Source organism: Dromiciops gliroides, chromosome 6, assembly GCF_019393635.1.
Source record: "Dromiciops gliroides isolate mDroGli1 chromosome 6, mDroGli1.pri, whole genome shotgun sequence".
NCBI lineage: Eukaryota > Metazoa > Chordata > Mammalia > Microbiotheria > Microbiotheriidae > Dromiciops > Dromiciops gliroides.
Window position 1 is genome coordinate 188,921,722 of NC_057866.1, and position 20,032 is coordinate 188,941,753.

At 41.3% G+C, this 20,032-nt stretch overlaps 1 protein-coding gene across 1 annotated transcript; it reads left to right on the forward strand.

Annotated features, from left to right (window-relative positions):
- Window positions 1-8: 8 nt before the first annotated feature.
- Window positions 9-19,158, forward strand: LOC122732168. The gene is made up of 4 exons (XM_043972300.1): window positions 9-353; window positions 16,408-16,474; window positions 18,486-18,593; window positions 18,689-19,158. The coding sequence occupies exons 1-4, from the start codon at window positions 9-11 to the stop codon at window positions 18,952-18,954; spliced, it is 786 nt and encodes a 261-aa protein (XP_043828235.1). The 3' UTR covers window positions 18,955-19,158.
- The last annotated feature ends 874 nt before the right edge of the window (window positions 19,159-20,032 follow it).

Sequence of the window (20,032 nt, forward strand, 5' to 3'; positions counted from 1 at the left end):
CTGGCGTGATGACGCCACGCGTCGCTGCGGCCCCGCCCCCTCGCGCGCCCGCCGGAAAGCCCAGAGGAGAAGAGGCGAGTAGGGGCGGGGCGGAGGGCTGCCTGGGCTCCACGTGTGCAGGAGCAGAGGACCCTCGAGGCCCGGAGGCGGAGGGTAGGAAAGAATGGAGGGAACCGGGCCTGGGCGAGAGAGGGCTTCATGGCCGACTTCCCTCCTGTGAAGTTCGATATGAGGTAGCCCTTGACTCCACACCCAGAGGCCCCAGGGACGAAGCTAGCAAGGCCTTCGGCGCCTTCAAAGGAGGCCTTGGACCAAGCGGGGGCGGGATGCTCAGGCCCGTGATGAGGAGCCTGGTACGGACGGCGCGGGGGTGGGGGGTGGGGCGGGGAGAGGCTGGAAGGGTGTAGGAGGGAGGGCTCGAGTTTATCTCGTCGGGGGAGGAAAGCAGGGAAGGTTTCTGGAGGAGGTGGCATAGCAGAGAGGCCTGGAAGAAAACAGGAGGCGAAGGAGTGGTTGGGGGAGAGGGTGTTGCACTTGGAGTCACAAAGACCTGATTTCGAGTTCTGTCTCTGACACTTTGCAGGTTACCTGTCCGACCCTCAGTTTCTTTTTTTCTTTCTTTTTTTTTGGGGGGGGGGTGAAGCAGTTGGGGTTAAGTGACGTGCCCAGGGTCACACAGCTAGTAAGTTGGCAAGTGTCTGAGGCCGGATTTGAACTCAGGCTCTCCTAACTCCAGGGCCGGTGCTCTATCCACTGTGCCACCTAGCTGCCCCATGACCCTCAGTTTCTTAATCTGTAAAAGGGGCATAACAATAGCACGAATACCAAAGCCCGTTGTGAACTTCCAATGAGATTGCCCTTGTCAAGTGCTTCTAGCTCTGTAGATTCTAGCAAATTGTTGCCATCATGAGTATTGGAAGCAGGCTTTCAATTCTAGAGTGGAGGAAGACCTGCTGGAATGAAAGGCAGCAAGCATTAGGTCCTAGAGAAGAGCTAGAAGAGACCTGAGACTAGTTAATCTGAGGTCAATGGGAACTTGCTAGTGCTCTGTGATTATCTGCAGTTTATTTTGTGTCCCAGAATTCGTAGTGCAGTTTAAACTTTAGCAGCTTAATCTGCGCTAAGACTTTTTGGAACCACCTCCTCGTCTCTCCTGTTTATACATTGTTGTTGGCATGTTGTCTCCCTGTTCTACTGTGAGCTCCCAGAGAGCAGGAACTGTTTGTTGTTTTTGCTTTTTGTTCTTATCATTGGCACATAATAGGCACTTAATAAATGCTTCTTGACTTGAGAAAGGGTCCATAGGCTTCAAAAGGTTGCCAAAGGAGTCCACCACCAGGAAAAAAAGTTAAGAACCTCCAATCTAGACCAGTACACTCATTTTCCAGATGAAGAAATTGGGGGAGGGGGGAGTGCTAGCAGTTGGGGAATAGGTCTAGGGAAGCCCCATAGGACGCGGTATTTGAAGCGATCTTTGAAAGAAACTCAGTTTTCTGGAAGAGATGAGGGAGACCATTTCAGGCATGTGAGACAGTGATATTGTCACACCTGTGTTTTAGGAATTGATATCATTTTGGCAGGAGTAAAGGATGGATTGGAGAAGGGAAAGGCTAGGAAGCTATTGATGTAAACTAGGCAAGTCATGAGCTGCAGCTCTGTGAGAGATACCTGGGTGTTGCAGTTTCTTGTCACTGAGATGCAGATGTTTTAGTGGGCCACAAACAGTACCAGGAAGTCCTCTCTGTGCCAAGGACTAATTAAAAATCAGTTAATAAACATGTTAAACGCTTACTGAATTTGGAACTCAAAACTTCAAATAAAAAAGAAAAAAATGTTTGCTGAGGCAGCTAGGTGGCTCAGTGGCTAGAGTTCAAGGCCTGGAGTCAGGAGGACCTCAGTTCAAATGCAGGTCAGACACTTACTAGATGTGTGACACTGGCCAAATCACTTAACCTTGGGTTTGCCTTACTCCACTGGAGAAGAAATGACAAACCACTCCAGTATCTTTGCCAAAGATAACCCACAAACAAACCCACATGGGGTCATAAAGAGTGGGACATGACTCCAAATGCAATGCTCTTTCCACCACATCCCTCTGGCTTCCTTACATTAGCATTCTAGTTCAAATCAGAGGCTGCATTGATTGCACAATCATCTGCAAACAAAAAATCATGCACAAACCCTCCTATTGTGGCAAACCCTCCTATTGTGGTGAACCCAGAAGGCTCTCTGTTGCCCCTCTGATTGAGTTTCCCCCTCCCCAGGCTTGGGCTGTGGTCACTGAGGCAGCAAGTCTCCTAGGAAACTTTGTGGTCAAGGCCTGAACTCCTGAGACAATGCTTGGCTGGCCTCCCAGGGGTCTGAAGACTCAGCTGTACAAACCTTGCTCTGCCTAAACCTGGAACAAGTTCTGCCAGGTCAAGACTGAAAGGTTGAAAAATTATTCCTATTCTCTTAGAATTATTCTATCAGAGACTCTATTTGATTTCTTTTTTTGTTTGTTTTGGTTTTGGTTTCTTTTTGTGAGGCAATTGGGGTTAAGTGACTTGCCCAGGGTCACACAGCTAGTAAGTGTTAAGTGTCTGAGGTCAGATTTGAACTCAGGTGCTCCTGACTCCAGGGCCAATACTCTATCCACTGCACCACCTAGCTGCCCCTTCTATTTGATTTCTTTATGGCTTTCTGCTATAAATACTGAGCTATCCTGGATAATAGAGAGCACATAGTTTATCGCACATAATGTGGTGCTGATGTGTCGATGATTAATCGTCTCGGATCCTCAACTTCCGTCAAGGGAATTAAGCTCGAGACCCCGACATCCTATCACTTTAGTTTTGGCTTACTCTTTCAAGTTGAAGAATTTACCATAAGTGCGGTAGCTGACCTCGATGCCATGTTCATCCTCATTGAAGGTATTTCATAACATGACTGAAAACATCATGCTAAAAAAAGCATGGGAGCAAGCACACAGCCTAGTTTCACTCCATTGGTGACTGGGAAAGCTCAAAAGCATTGTCCATTATCCAGAAGCCAGGCAAGTATGCCATTGTGAAACTGACATACAGTACTAATGAACTTTTCTAGGCAACCACATTTTGACATAATTTTCCATAAGCCCTCACAACTGACAGTATCAATGGCCTTGGTCAAGTCAGCAAATGTTTCGTACAGACTTCTCTTTTGTTCTTGGAATTGCTGGGCAGCAAACAACATATAGACCATTCCTCCGCCCTTTCAAGGCCACACTGGCTCTCAAGTAGATGCCCATTTTCTAGGGAAAGGATCAGCTCATTTTAAGGAGAGACCCCTCCCACCTGTGATTGTCACAGGACAATCTATTTCTTTTATCTTTATAGAGATGGATAATGGAGGTGTCCTTGAACTCTTAAGGGATAACCTTTTACCATATTAGTTGAAAAATTTCAGTCAGCTTTTATATGAGCAATGGACCCCTGACCTTGTAATCTTCACCGAAATAGAGTCAGCACCTGGCACTTTGCCACAGGAGAGGAGCCTACTGGCATTCAAAATCTCTTCTTCAGTTAAAAGTTTGTCTAGAGAGGGCTTGACTTCAACTTGAGGTAAATGGTTAGTGGCTTCAGCATTGATTGATTGGTCTGTTGAGAACACTATGGAAGTGTTCAGCCCATCTTTCCAGGATCCTATCCTTGTCACTAATCAATGTGACTCCATCAGAGCTGAGTAGTTGAGATGCACCATATGTCTTTGGCCCATAAATAGCCTTCAGGGCTTCATGAAAGCGCTTTGGATTATTACTGTCAGAATAAAACTGAATTTCATCTGCCTTCTTACTGAGCCAAGAATCATGCATCTGGCTAAGCTTTGCTTGCACTTTACTTTTTATTTTTTTTATTTTTTTTTATTTTTTATCGAGGCAATTGGGGTTAAGTGACTTGCCCAGGGTCACACACCTAGTAAGTGTTAAGTGTCTGAGGCCGGATTTGAACTCAGGTACTCCTGACTCCAGAGCCGGTGCTCTATCCACTGCGCCACCTAGCTGCTCCTGCACTTTACTTTTGATGTAGTTAAATGCAGCCTTCTTAGGGATGGACAAACTTTCCTGCGGGCAAACCCTGTGGAGTTCTCATTTTTCATTTAGCAGCTTCTGAATTTTCCATCATTTTCATGAAACCAGTCTTGGTGTTTGCAAGTATTCTGACCCAGATGAGCAAATGCAGTGCTGTGCACCAAATCTCTGAAAGCTGCCCACTCCTTTTCTGCTCCACTGTTGCCAGCTGTGTGTTGGCTCAACTTTACCTCCAAGTTAGCAACAAACTATTCCCTCTCAGAGAAGCACTCTAATATGTTGACATTAAGTCTTGTCTTGGAGCTACAGCTTTTGTTGAATGCAAATATTTATTTTGGAGAAGATGTCTATGATCAGTCTAGCACTCTGCTCCACACACAAAGACTTAGAAGGGGCAGTTCTAAGGTAAGAAGAAAGATATAAAGTTCCTGAAGTTGTCTGTGGAAGCAGGGGAGGAGAGAATACCCAAGAGGAGTGGGTAGAGGGAGTGGCCAATAGTGTCTAAAGTATGGAATGGTCAAGCAAATTGAGGAGGAAAAGAAAGCCATTGTATTTGACAATTTGGAGTTTATTGCTGACCTTTGAGGGAGCAGCTTTAATTAAGAAGTGGGGGTGGAATCTAGATTGCAAAGGGTTAGGAGACCATAGATAGTTTCACTTTGTTTTTCAAATTTGAAATTTATTTCTTCTGAAAGAGGTGTTTTTTGTTTTTGGAAATGAAGTGCATTCATTTTCAGACTTAGAAAATTTATATACTGTTAAGGAGAACTAAGTTCTCTAAATTTCCAAAAATAAGGATAAGATTAAAGCACATAAGCAAAATTGAAATTAATGTATGAAAACAGACCACTCATTAACAGTACACAGCAGTATATGATTCACCTCTTTTGTGTGTCTCTGTATTGTTTCCTCAACTAGATCATATGCTTGACTGGGACCTCTTTGTATTGCCAGTTGCCTTAGTCCAGAGCTGAGTAAATCATAAATACTCAAAGAAGCTTTGAGTTGAATTGAAAACAGTTAAATATTTACTGCTACTTACTGATGATTATTTGGCAAAACTCCCTTATTTTTTCCAGAGGAACCATATGACAATTTAGCCTAACATATCAAAGGTCCCCTATGGTAACAGAGGTTGAACCTGGCTGATATGCAGATAGTCACATTTCTGAGAATAATAGAAGCACAGACCAAGAAGGCTTCAAAGCCTTCTGGAGACATCATTATCTGCTGTCTCCCCAATATTCCTGAGCCATTTGAGGGTTTACATCTGCAAAGATCCCCTGAGAATTCCTATCACATTGTTTTCTTTCAAGAGCGAGTCATTAGTCTGATTTGCATTGTGCAAATGGAATTAAGAACATCCTGTTGCAAAATCAGGAAGCTGGGATCAGTCCACACCTGGCTCATCCAGAGACTGTACAACCTTCCCCTTTTCAATTGCTTAAATACTCTTCTCCCTGAAATCTTGGTGGAACTTTTTGAGTGGTTTCCCATGTAATGCATGTAATTGGTTGCTGACAGGAATAAAAAAATGGGTGCTTGTCTTTATATCTTAATAACTGTGATTCATTCTGTTTCTGTTTTTGTGGGGGACAAGTTTTTGGTTAACACTGCTCATACATTTAAATATTATAAACTGTTTAAAATACTGTCATAAGTAACAAAAGTTATGGACCATTAGATTTCTCACCATGGTGAAATGAAGGGACAAGTTTCACAATTTAGAGATAATTTTAAAGGAATACATTTAAAAGAAATAGAAATAGTCTAATTATTACAAGGTTCCTGTTTGAAAAACAAATTTCTTATGGTGATAAAATGGTTGCAAATATTTTTTTGCTTCTCAGATTGTTCATGGAAATCTTTTATCAATTAGTACATTATAGATACAAATAACAGAAAATCAGTTTAACTGCTTCTTTCTTTTGCTTCCCTTTCCATAGTTTCTAAAGGTTGATCTTAATAAGGTGCATTAATTTGGCTAAACTGAAATTCCTGCTAGAGATTCCATGACACAAAGGCTCAGATATTCTTTGTGAGATGTGTTTATGGCACCAGTCCAGGAAATCTGAGACCATGTATATATAACCTTTAGTATCCTGAGACCAATTGACCTACCTGCAAATATGAAATTCTCCAGAACTGGCAACAAGCCCAAAATTGAGTTCATCTCCAAGTGAGTGACCTCATCATCATGGTAATCCTCTGCCTGAGTAAGACTCTGAGAAATCTTGGCCTCAGTAAAGCCAGGAGTAGTAAAAAGTCCATGATCATGGAAGAATCTTAGAAGACCTCTTAGCTATTATGAGCTGGCCTGGCCTTCCAAGGACCCAGAGATTTGGAGCCAAGCACTTGCTCCAATTGTTTCATCCTTTACAGTCTTGAGCTGTTTGAACAGTCAGACTTCATGAAAATAGACTAGCAGTGGTGGGACTGTCTGTGGTGGCTTGTTTTCCTGCAGTAGCTTAAGATTGTCATTGGCTGGTCTGTGGAGACAACCCAAATCCTAAAACTGAGAGGGGCGGGGAATAGAACACAAGGAAGGGGGCTATTCAAGCCTCAAGACTGGCAGCTTTAAGAATCCTTTCTGTTGGTGAACAAGGAGGGAGAAGACTGATTCTTCTCATCACGCTAACCCTGCTTTCCCTGACTATTTTTTACTTCTTTTCCAATAGCTATGGGTGTGTGGGACTTGGGAAGTTCATATTTATGTGTGTGTATTGCATATAACACATATATGTAATACACACACACATTCTGCTTTACTCTATCAATTTACATGTCTATCCAGGTTTCTCTTAATGTCTTTCATTATTTCTTATGGCAGAATAATATTCCATTACATTCATGTATTGTAATGTATTCCATCATTTCCCATTTGATGGGGATTCATTTTGTTTCCAGTTCTTTGCTCCAACAAAAATAGCTGCTATTAATATTTTTGTATGTGTGGGTACTGTTTTCTCTTTCATTGCTCTCTTTGGGGTCTGTGTCTTGTGGTGGTATTTCTTGGTACATGGTTCCAAATTTCTTTCAAGAATGGCAAGACTAGGGGCAGCTAGGTGGCGCAGTGGATAAAGCACTGGCCCTGGAGTCAGGAGGACTTGAGTTCAAATCTGGCCTCAGACACTTGACACTTACTAGCTGTGTGACCCTGGGCAAGTCATTTAACCCCCATTGCCCCGCAAAACAAAACAAAACAAAACAAAACAAAACAAAACAAAACAAAACAAAACAAAACAAACAAAAAAAAGAAGTTATTGGAAGCAGATTGGTTGAACTTATAGAAAGTAACGGTCTTCATGACTTCTTATCCTGGCCTGGATAGGGCTCTAGATGAGGTGGCTGGAATTTGTTTTATAGAATCAGGCTCCCCTCCGTGGTTCTTCTGTTTGTGTGGTGTTGCAAGCCTTGTTGCCTGCCTCTGGCAGCTCTCTGTTGATCCCAGCAAAGGGACATCAGTTGCCTCACCTTTTTGGTCTTTCTCTCTACTGGCTCCCTTTACTATTTTACTGCTCCACTCATAACAGATCACTTTGTTGTTTGTTTTGTCTATGGCCTCTGCTTCCTACTTCTCAGGTTTCTTACTACCTTGTTCTTTTCTTCACTTCCTAGGTGCTTGTCACTCATCTGCTTTCTATGTAGGAACCTAGGTGAGGCAGCCAGGTAATGGATAGAGCATTGGCCTTGGAGTCAGGAAGACCCGAGTTCAAGTCCCAAATTTGATACTATCTCTATAACCTTGAGTAAGTCACTTAACCTTTCAGTGCTTTAAGCAGGTTCCTAAGACTTTCAGTTGCAGAGGATTACCAAACTGTTTTGGTAGAGGGGCTTTCTTCATCTGGGAGTTCCTTATACCATTGAAATCACAGGACCAGTCTCTATTCCTGTCCCCAGAATAGCCCAAATAACGTTTAATATAAAGGAACAAGAGTGGGGCATCAACTTTTCCTCCAACTGTTTTGTCTAAACACCATTGAAAAAACACAGATGACAAGACTATCCTGGGCCTTCTCTTTTTCAGCCTTCTCTCCCTTGGTGATTTTGTCTTCTCCTGTATTTTAAATTATTAGCAAGACAATAGGATGTGGTGAAAAGGACTCTGAACTTGTGTTCAAATCCTGCTTTTGCTACTGTTCAATCTTGGGAAAGTCGTTTAACCCCATTGGCCCTCAGGTTCTTTATAAAATGAAGTGTGATCAGATGGCCTTTGAGGTCCCACCGATCTCTAGATCTGTGATCCTGTGATTTCTTTAGCAGATGATTATCAAATCTTCTTAACCCTAATCTCTTTCCCAAACTCCAACCCTACATCACTGTCTGCCTTTTCTACCTCTCAGCATGAATGTTCCAGTGGTGCCTTAAATTTAGCATGTCCAATACTTTGCTCATCTCTTCTTTCATAAGCCTACTCCTTCTTCATATATAGGCAAGGGCACCACTATTTTGCCACCTACCCTGGTTTATAACCTGAGAATAATTTTTGACTTATTTCCACTCCCTAACTCCCATCTCTAATCATCTGTTTGGTCCTGTTGATTCTACTTCCAAAGAATATCACATTTATCCTCTTCTATCTACTCATAAAGCTACCATTTAGTTTGTCCAATTAGCATGTAGATGAACTATTTCAGTAATGTACTAATTGTTCTGCATTCATCCAGTTTTACTCCTTTTTCAATCAATCCTTCACACATCTTGCAGAATGATATTTCCATGCCCATTAATTGGAGAATGGTTGAACAAGTTGTGGTATGTGATTGTGGTGGAATATTATTATGCTATAAGAAATGACAAGCAGATGACCAAAGAAGACTTAGAGAATATAATGAAATGCAAAATGGATCATTTTGATTACATTAAATTAAAAAGGTTTTGTACAAACAGAAGCAATAGAGCTGAGATTAGAAGGAAAGTAGAACACTGGGAAACAATTTTGACAGCCAGTATTTCTGATAAAGGTCTCATTTCTAAAATATATAGAGAACTAAAGCATATTTATAAGAATACAAGTCATTCCCCAATTGAGAAATTTTTTAAAGATGTGAACAGGCAGTTTTCAGAAGAAGAAATCTAAGCTATCTACAGCCATATGGGAAAAATGCTCTCGATCACTATTGATAAGAGAAATGCAAATTAAAACAACTCTGAGGTACCACCTCACACCTAGCAGATTGGCTAATATGACAAAAAAGGAAAATAATAAATGTTGGAGAAGATATGGAAAAATTGGAACACTAATGCATTGTTGGTGGAGTTGTGACCTGATACATTCATTCTGGAGAGCAATTTAGAACTTTGCCCAAAGGACTATGAGACTGTGCATACCCTTTGACCCAATAATACCACTAATAGGTCTGTATCTCAAAGAGATTGTAAAAAGGGGGAAAGGACCTACATGTACAAAAATATTTATAGCGGCTCTCTTTGTGGTCAAAAAGAATTGGAAAATAAGGGGATGCCCATCAGTTGGGGAATGGCTGAATGAGTTGTGGAATGCTATTGTGCTATAAGAAATGATGAGCAGGCAGATTTCAGAAAAACCTGGAAAGTCTTTAGGGGAGTGATGCCGAGTGAAGTGAGCAGAACCAGGAGAGCATTGTAAACAGTAACAGCAACATGGTGTAATGTTCATCTGTGATAGACTTAGCTCTTCTCAGCAATACAGTGGTCCAAGAACTCATGATGGAAAGTACTCTCCAGAAAGGAATAGTCTACCTATCAGATCTTTGGAAAGTGATATGGGGAAAGCCAATAGGAGAAAGCACGTGGGTCCTTAGGATTCCTCTGTAAAGAATTACACTCTCGCACAAGACCTAATCAGGAATAAGAGAACAGGTTTATTGGGGTACAAGAGAAACCGGCCGGGAGGAAGGTTTTGCCAGAACAAAACTTCCCCATAATGTCTCTCCCCAGTAGGGGGCAGGGTGAGGAGCTTAGAATCAGAAAGGAGTGTTCGAATATACGGTCCTCATACGCACATGTTAAAGGCAATGTCTGCCTACATTTTAGAGCTTTACCCCCAATTCCCACAACCTTATGCCTTGATGGGATAGTGGGTCCTGCGTGACAGATTAAAACGGAGTAGCTGGCCCCAGTATCTATTAAAAAATTAATTCTTGTCCCAGCCACCTCCAATATCGCCCGGGGTTCCACCATGGAGAGTCTTGTTAGGGGCTGGCCGGCCCCCGGGCACCCTCAGTCCCAGTCCACTGGGGACGGGACAGTTGGGTACTGGGTTTTCCTACGGCCAGACCCCTGGGGGCAGTCGCGAGACCAATGGCCTCCTCGATGGCATTTCGGACACGGAGAGGTGGGGAGATTGTTCCCTTTGGAGAGGCACTCTCCTTTCTAGTGTCCCGGCTTGCCACAGTTGAAACAATTGCCCCTACCTTGGCCACCTTGAGAGCTGATGGCTTTAAGTCTGTGACACTGGAGTTTGACCTTTCCTGGACTGATTTGCAAATTATTCTTGCCAGCTGTTGTACCCCTGATGAGAAAAAACAGATTTGGGACCTGGCGGTACAAGTTGGGGATGAACACTCGCAGGTTGGAAATTGGGTTGGGGTCCCTGGTTTTACAGCTGTCCCGGTCATAGAACCGAGATGGAACTATGATAACAGGGAAAACAGAGCTCGTAGAAATCACATGATCACCTGCCTAGTTGAGGGAATGAGAAGGGGGGTTAAGAAACAAGTCAATTATGGAAAGGTGAGGGAGATAACACAGGGGTCTGATGAAAATCCTGCTGTCTTCATGAGCCGCTTAGCAGACTCTCTGAAGAAATATACTAACCTAGACCCCCAAAGAGATGTAGGAATTACTGTCCTCAATATTCATTTTATCAGCCAGTCTGCTCCTGACATTAGGAGAGAACTCCAGAAGTTAGACTGGGGTCCCCAGATCCCATCCTCACAACTCCTTGATATTGCTTTTAAGATTTTTTTTTCTTTCTTTTTTTTTTTTTTTTTTAGTGAGGCAATTGGGGTTAAGTGACTTGCCCAGGGTCACACAGCTAGTAAGTGTTAAGTGTCTGAGGCCGGATTTGAACTCAGGGACTCCTGACTCCAGAGCCGGTGCTCTATCCACTGCGCCACCTAGCTGCCCCGCTTTTAAGATTTTTAATAACAGGGACCTTGCCATAGCCAAAGAGAGAGAAAAGATGGCTCGTGCCCGCTCCATAGACCAAGCTCATATAATAGCAGCAGCCATCACCACATCTGCTACCGGCAGAACTCCGGCTGGCCGAGATTCTGGCAGCTGTAGTAAACTGGGACACAGAAGTGGGGGACGCCGCACGAAGGTGAGGCCTGCCCTCCTACCTCTTTGTCCCCAGGGCAGCACCCGAGAGATCGGCTTAGCAAAAATCCAGGGCTCTGCAGCTTGCTCTCCTGACCAGCATCGTGTCAGGCCTATGGCCAAGCTGGACATAGGTGGCAAGCCTAGGAATGGTTTTGGGGCGACCTCTGTCTTACTCTCTGGTTCAGGTCCTAGCATGCAATCAAGGCACAAAGTAGGGATGGGATAAAAGGACCCTAAATGTAGACAGACACTGCCTATCACAGAATTAGGCTTGAACTCCCTCCTGTAAAGCAGGCCACACCCTGTCCTGCAAAAAGGTCCCACTTGACTCCTGATCTGATAAAGTCCCTTTTCGTTTTTTTTGCTCTGGTCAGTTTTAATTTTTTGTTTAAGTCTGTTCCATCTAGGCTCAAGGATTCGTGGCAGATACCCATTGTGCCTACGTGTTGCCTCTGGACTCTCTGGGCCCCTCACAACTCCACGCATTGGATCCAGGCCTTCTCCACTTCTCTCCCCTCCCCCTCCCTTGCGCCGTGATTTCTTCGACCCCCGGTCAGCATGAAGCAGTTTCAGAAGAATCTTCGTCCCCTTTCCTTATATATAGAGAAGTGGGGAATGTCATGGGGCGCAGAGCACCCCAGAATTTCTCTGGGGCACACCTAGGAATCTTTTCCTTGAGAAACTAAACCAGAGGACAGATAACGCCTAGAGGAACCAAATCGGACTGAGCTAGTTTGGGATTCCTACCCTTCATTCTGGTCTCCCTTACCCTGGGGAGATAAGTTTGGGTGTGGCTGCGGCCTTTGTGTCCTGAAGAGGGATCCGTAGCCACCCCTCACCCAATTCCTCTAGTCACTACTAGTGGGGGATGGTCCTCCACTCCTCACCCAATTCCCCCAGCTACCACCAGTGGGGGATGGTCCACCTTCATTAAAGGAACTTTCCACAGGCAGATGGTCCACCCCCATCAGTCCTCTATAAAAGTACCTTCCGGTCTCCTGTTCGAGGAGATTTGGTACCTCTGAGCCATGTGCTTTATGCCAAATCTCCCCATGAAAAGTCTAAGGATTTCTTTCATGGTTTCCCTCCCCCCACCCTTCCCTTCCCTTGCTCCTAAATAAACTATCACCTTGTTCTAACTAAGTTTTGTGTGCAAGAGGGTGTAATTCTTTAAAGAGGAATTCCTAAGAACCCCAACTCCCACCAACCCGTACTCATTTTCCCACTATATCAAAAGGAAAACAGTTTATGACCAAACAAGAGATAGAGTATATTATAAAATGCAAAATGGATGATTTTGATTATATTAAATTAAAAAATTTTTGTACAAACAGAAGCAATGCATCCAAAATTAGAAGGGAGGCAGAAAGCTGGGAAACAATTTTTGAGGCCAGTACTTCTGACAAAGGCCTCATTTCTAAAATATATAGGGAACTAAATCAAATTTATAAGAATCCAAGTCATTCCCCAATTGAGAAATGGTCAAAGGATATGAACAGGCAGTTTTCTGATGAAGAAACCAAAGCTATCTATTCCCATATGAAAAAATGCTCTAAATCTCTAATGATTAGAGAGATGCAAATTAAAACAACTCTGAGGTACCACCTGACACCTATCAGATTGGCTAAAATGACAAAAAAGGGAAATAATAAATGTTGGAGAAGCTGTGGGAAAATTGGAACACTAATGCATTGTTGGTGGAGCTGTGAACTGATCCAATCATTCTGGAGAGCAATTTGGAATTATGCCCAAAGGGCGATAAAGCTGTGCATACCCTTTGACCCAGCAATACCACTTTTAGGTCTTTTTCCCAAAGAAATCATGGAAAGGGGAAAGGGACCCACATGTACAAAAAATATTTATAGCTGCTCTTTACGTGGTAGCAAGGAATTGGAAGTTGAGGGGGTGCCCATCAATTGGGGAATGGCTGGATAAGTTGTGGTATATGAATACAATGGAATACTATTGTGCTGTAAGAAATGATGAGCAGGAAGAGTTCAGAGAAACCTGGAGGGTCTTGCCTGAGCTGATGATGAGTGAGATGAGCAGAACCAGAAGAACATTGTACACAGTATCATCAACATTGAGTGTTGATCTACTGTGATGGACTCTATTCTTCTCACCAATGCAATGGTACAGAAGAGTTCCAGGGAACTCATGATAGAAGAGGATCTCCAAATCCAAGAAAAAAAAAGAAAGAAAGAACTGTGGAGTATAGATGCTGATTGAACCATATTATTTCTTTTGTTTTGGTGCTGTTGTTTTCTTTTTCTATTTTGAGGTTTTTCATCATTGCTCTGATTTTTTCTCTTATAACAGGACTAATGCAGAAATAGGATTAATGTTATTATGTGTATATATATGTGTGTATAGATATCTATATCTATAGGTATATAGATAGATAGATAGATAGATAGATAGATAGATAGATAGATAGATAGATAGATATAACCTATATCAGATTACCTGCTGTCTAGGGGAGGGGGGAAGGAGGGAGAAAAATCTGAAATTGTAAAGCTTGTATAAACAAAAGTTGAGAACTATCTTTACATGTAACGGAAAAAATAAAATACCTTATATGTAAAAAAAAAAAAAAAGAAAGTACTCTCCACATCCAAAAAAAGGAACTGACAAATCTGAATGCAGGTTGAACCATACTATTTTTACTTTTTTTTTCTTTTTTGAGGTTTTTTCCATTGTGTTCTGATTCTTCTTTCACAACATGACTAATGTGAAAATATATTTAATGTGATTATACATACATATATAAATATGTGTGTGTATGTGCGTGTATAAAACCTATATCAGATTGCTTTCTGTCTTGGGGAGGGTGGTGGGAAGGAAGGGAGGGAGAAAAATTTGGAACTCAAAATCTTATAAAAACAAATGTTGAAAACTATCTTTACATATAACTGGATTAAAATACTATTAAGATTTAAAAAAAAAAAGAAATGACAAACAGGATGATTTCAGAAAGGCCTGGAAAGACTTATATGAACTGATTTATAGTGAAGTGAGTAGAACAAAGAGAACGTTGTGCACATTGACAGCAATATTGTTTGATGAACTATGATGACAACTATTCTCAGCAATACAAAAATCCAAAACAATCCAAAAGGACTCATGATAAAGCATACTATTCACCTCCAAAGAAAGAATTGATATTGATTGAACACAGACTGAAGCATGCTATTTTTCACTTTATTTCTTTAATTTTTTTCCTTTTATTTGTTTTTTTTTTAACAAAATGACTAACATGGTAATGTTTTACATAATTGCACATGCATAACCTATACCTGATAGCTTACTGCCTCAGGGAGGGAAGAAGAGAGGGAGGCAAGGAAGGATAGAATTTGGAACTCAAAACTTTACAATGCTTAATTTTAAAATAATAATAATACTTCCAAGGTACAGGCCTGACTAAACCACTCCCCTATTCAAAAGCTTCAGTGGAGAGGTCTGGTCAGGTTGAACAATAAAAGGGAATAAAAGTAGAACAATAAAAGGGAGGAGCAGAACAGCACAATTCCCATACATATTCTCCAAAAAATGTAAATCAAAAAGGCCATACTGAAAAGAGAATCTACAGTGAATGCCTTCATCTAACCTGGGGTGACAAAAGGAAATACCTTGAAGTCTGTGAACTTGAATGAGAGCCTCCCAGGCAGGAGCCAGAGTTGAGTCATGTATAGCTCTGGAGACATACTAGTTCACATATTCTGAAAGCCTAGGGTGCTCAAGCGTGCATGCCCTTTAGAAATGAGTCCATCATGCTGCTGCCAAAGTAATTTTCCTTAAGTGGAGATAGGACCGTGTGAATCTCCTCTACCAAATCCAGTGACTTCCTATTGCCTCTGAGATAAAATGGAAACTCTTCTGTTTAGCTTTTAAAGCTCTAACCATCTGGTCCCCAGTCTCTCATCCTAGCTTCACTGCATCTTATAACCCCTTCAGAATTCTGTGAGCTAACCAAACTGGCCTTCTGTCTGTTGCCCACACTTGACACTCTATCTTTCTCTCCATTTCTTTGCATTGGTTATTCCCCATTCCTGGAATGTACTCCTTCCTTACCTCACCCTCATAGTCTCTCTTCAGTTACTATCCTTTTTTTTAGAATAAAATATAAACTCTTAATGCCTTCTGCACTCTGGCTTCAACTTGCCTTTTCAACCTTAATTCATGTTCAAGAACTGTCTTTTCAGTTAGTCTGAAACGATTTCTCAGCTGTTCACCAAAATCAAAGAACCATCTCCTCCCCTTTATGCATTTAAACATGCCATTCTGCACACCTTCAGTCTAGTCCCTACTTATTTTTCAGATATTTATTTTGCTTTTAAGAGATCAGTTGAGAAGTTGGTTTGTCCATACCCTTTACTGATCCATCCAGCTATTGGTATTCTCTTGGTCTCATCTTTCCTTTGGCACTTCCATGTATATTTTTTTTAACATACTATATACGTTGCCTCTTTTAGATTCCCTTTATACTTGTTTAAATATTGCATCTCTTGTAAAATGTAAGCTCTTTGTGGGCAGGAACTGTTGTTTTTATCTCTGTGTTCCCAGAGTCTAACAAAACATCTTGTAAATAGTAGGTGCTTCATAATAGCTTTCCTGAATAGAGTCATTTTGAATATTCAGTTCACCAAGAATTTTTTCAGAGGTTGGAATGGAGAAGACTATTGTCTAAGTCTCAAATCTTGGAGGAATGTAGGGATTTTAGGGGGAGTGGTGTCAATGACAGCGATTGGCATGTGACTATAGTCATAATGCAGATTTAAACTCTCCTACAGACTACAGATACATTTGGTTCTGATGTAATCCTTATTTTGAAAATGTAAATTTGTTCCAATTTAGTTAATAAATTAAGCAATAATTTGGACATAACGTGAATGGCTTACTTATGCGCAGTTTCATCCAGCAGAAACAGCAAGAGAATGAAGAAAAACTCCTCTCATCTGCAGAAGAGACGAGAGGGCAATGAGCCCCATCTACCCACATCTGGAGTTACAACTTTCCATTTGATGTCAAATAATTCTCCTTCTCCCACTTTATAGGAACTCATAAGCTGCAGTCCTTTCAACACCTACCACTTCCATGAGCACACTTCAGGTCTTCTTCAAGGTAAAGTGCCTTTTTTATTGACTATCTTCTAGTACAGTAAGAGGTACAGACTGTGAAAGGCTGGTTCTAATCCATAGATTCCACCCTTACACAGATGCCTGAGCCTCCTCCCTGTAGGAGCTGTAACCCCAAGGCTGCCCTTGGGCCTATAAGCTTCCATTGACTTTGCCAGCCCTACTCCTGAAAAGTGAGGTGCAGGCCAAGCAGCAGCCCAAGGTCACCATTATTTATTGTAGTATTTCTTCACCATGTATAAAATTATGCTACCATCTTTATTAGGTTTTTTGAATGTTACTAATGAAATTTTTGAGGGTTGTGACCCTAACCACATTTTCCCCATAAACTCTGGTTTTTATTTCTAGATTCTCCATCGCTCCATGATTTGTAGAAACTCATGTGTTGTGTCATAACAGAACCATCTATGGTTACTCATATCTTTAAGAGCCAAACTGAATGTTGCAAAAAAGAAAGTATGGTATTATAGTTGTAATTGTTTCTATCAGGTACTTTCCCCAGTGGAGTCAAAGAAAATGTGGTTTTGCCTTTATTCTATGAGGTTCTTTATATATCTTTAGGTGGAAGGAACCTCCAAGTACATTTAGTCTAATGCCCTCATTTTACAATGAGAAATCTGAGGTCCAGGGACCTTGCAACCTGCCTAACATCACACAAAGGAAGTGAGTTATCAGTGGTGGGAGCCAGATCCCCAGGCTCCCAAGTCAGTGTTCATTTTATTGTTATACCCCACCTCTATGAGATAAACTTTGGAGAAGACAGAGAAGGAAGATGAGCAGAACTTTCGTCTCTCTTATGAGAACTATCTTAACTATTACTTTGTGAAGAAACATTATTAAGAAAATTCTATTGAAGACCCTATTAGTAATTGGCAAGTTTGTGTGAGTTCTGGAAAAAACAACAACACCCCAGCTGTGATGGCTAAAGAGAGGTCAAAGAAAAAGGAATAATATAACATTTCCCGAGAGAGAGACTAAATTCTACTTTTATCTTAAGGATAAATATGAAGAGGATTCTTAAAAGACTTTGGAGTGACCTAAATAGTGAAATTGTTTATAGAGGTGAAGTCACCTCTTATTATAGTGAGGGTTTAATATGACTCTGGTTTTGATATTTCTCATGACCAAAATATGATAAATAATTATCTATGTCTTTGTGTCATTAGGTGATACATTGCTAATAAATTTAAAATTCCACCATTATAATATTTATTCATAGAAGATTAAATAATTTAATGTAGAGGAATTTAGTAACTATTATTGGAAAATGATATTTCTCCAATTTATTCAGTAATATTTGATGATATGGGGTAGGGGTTTCTGCCAACTGATTAATGAGAATGAAGTTGTCATTTTATTAGTGAGAATATCCTCAACATGCTTCTAGGTTACTCTAAACCTCCATGTGATAAGATTAAACATGGGAATAAGTCAGTAGGTTGAGGGTGATATAAGTCAGTCGGTTTGACCTAGACCCCATCAGTCATGGGGACCTGTTTGGGATTTAAAATATTTTTTCTTTTCCAAGTGCCTGGTAGTGCTGATGATGACTAATTTAAACCTCACTCCATAATTAAAAAGTGAGATCTTCATAGGAGTAGAGATTGTTGAGTGCTGCCGGAAGGGCAAGGGTCAGGAAGTGGCAATGGAGAACTGAGTCCCCTCCCTGGCCCTTGTAATGAAGATTATATGACAAATTGGTGTCAAGATTTGAACTAGAATGTTGTTGTAAGGAAGCCAGAGGGATATGGTAGAAGGAGCATTGCATTTGGAGTCAGGGGCCCAGGTCCACACCCCGCTTCTGCTGCTTACTAGCTGCATGATCTTGAGCATAGCCCTTCTCTCAAAACCTTAGATTACTTCTCTGTTAAATGAGTACTATAATTAACATTATCTATCTTACTTGATTATTGTGAGAGATATACTTTTTAAATATGGAAGAAGAATATGTGTGATTATTATGGAAATTGGATATCATTATTGTTGTTCCATTACAGTGCCTATTTACCAACAAATTTTCAGAGACTTGGTTGTGTCTGTAAAGTATCAAAACGATCACATGATCATAGGAGGAAAAGGCAGAAGAAGGCCTTCACATAGAATAGGTACCTAAAAATTTCTTGTTGATTTATTTGTAAAGGATGCCTGTTAGCTTTTAAGGCTAGCCATGTGATGCTAATTGTACCTTCTTTGTTTCTAGGAGTTCATTTCAGCTATGGACAGCTTCTGGGCAATACACCCTCTACCTCCTTTGATGAGGCCCCTGCTCTTTATGGAAAAAAAGTAGAGCTAAGGTTATGTCCTGACTGTTGGGCCTATAGCACTATTCTACCCTTTTGGGTAGTCAGTGCTCTATTATCTATTCTTTATTCCTACCTATTGGATCAACAGTATCACACAGTTCTAGTCATTCTAGTTCTTCATTGGGCTTTTATTCAGATTCATCCCCCATGGAAATGGGTATAGGAATGCATTGGATATGTTTTTTCAGACACCTCAGGAACAATTTGAGTATAAGGTCATGCCTTTTGAATTGATTTATGCCTCTGCAATTTTTTAGTGATTTATGAACTCAGTTTTTCATGACCTTGTGGACTGAGTGATAGTTTTGTACTTCTGTGATGTTATGATTTAATCCTAGGACCCCAGTCAGCATATAACCTTGTTAAAAATCATCCTCCAAAAAATTTTTTTTTTAAATTGGGGAAGCTAGGTGGCACCATGGATAAAGCGCCAGTCCTGGTAAATTCAGGAGTACCTGAATTCAAATCTGGCCTCAGACACTTGACACTTACTAGCTGTGTGACCCTGGGCAAGTCACTTAACCCTCATTGCCCTGCCAAAAAAAAAAATTTTTTTAAAAATCATCCTCCAATGAATAAGCATCACTGCCTATTTTCAGACCTTGGAATAAGAGGAAGTGGAGTTTCTTACACATAAAATGATAATAATACTGATAAATTTTGTGGAAAGGTTGATGCCAGTGGATCCATGAAAAGTGCACCTTGCACAACCTTGGGGGTTACCAAGGATCACAGTGGCCTTCCAGCAATACTGCTACTTGCTACCTGCTACAACCACTTTATCCTGTACTTTTCTGGTCCAATCATATACCTCGCTGATGTACTCTGTGAGAATTGGAATTGCACCCCCTTGCTGGGAAAGATATTGCAGGGAAGCTCCGCCATGAGGAGAAAGCATGTGATTTAGAAACCATGTGACTTTAGTGTCCAGAAGTGCCTGACATCCAGAAGTTACATCTATAGAACCACCTATGGGACCTGTCAATCAGAGCTACCAGCCAATTAGCTTGGAGCTGTGGGTGGCCCTGTTTCCAGTTTCTCAGGAGGCTTCTGGGAGAAACTGAGGAGCAAGTGGCCTTTTAGGGGCTGGAGACTTCGGCTTGGCAGCAGGGGAGGCAGATTAGGGAGAGCAGGCAGATCTAATTCTTTATCCACGTGTTTCTCTTTACTAACCCCCAATATACTTTAATAAATACTTAATGCCCAAAGATTGGTGCCATATATTTTTTAATTTAAGGTGA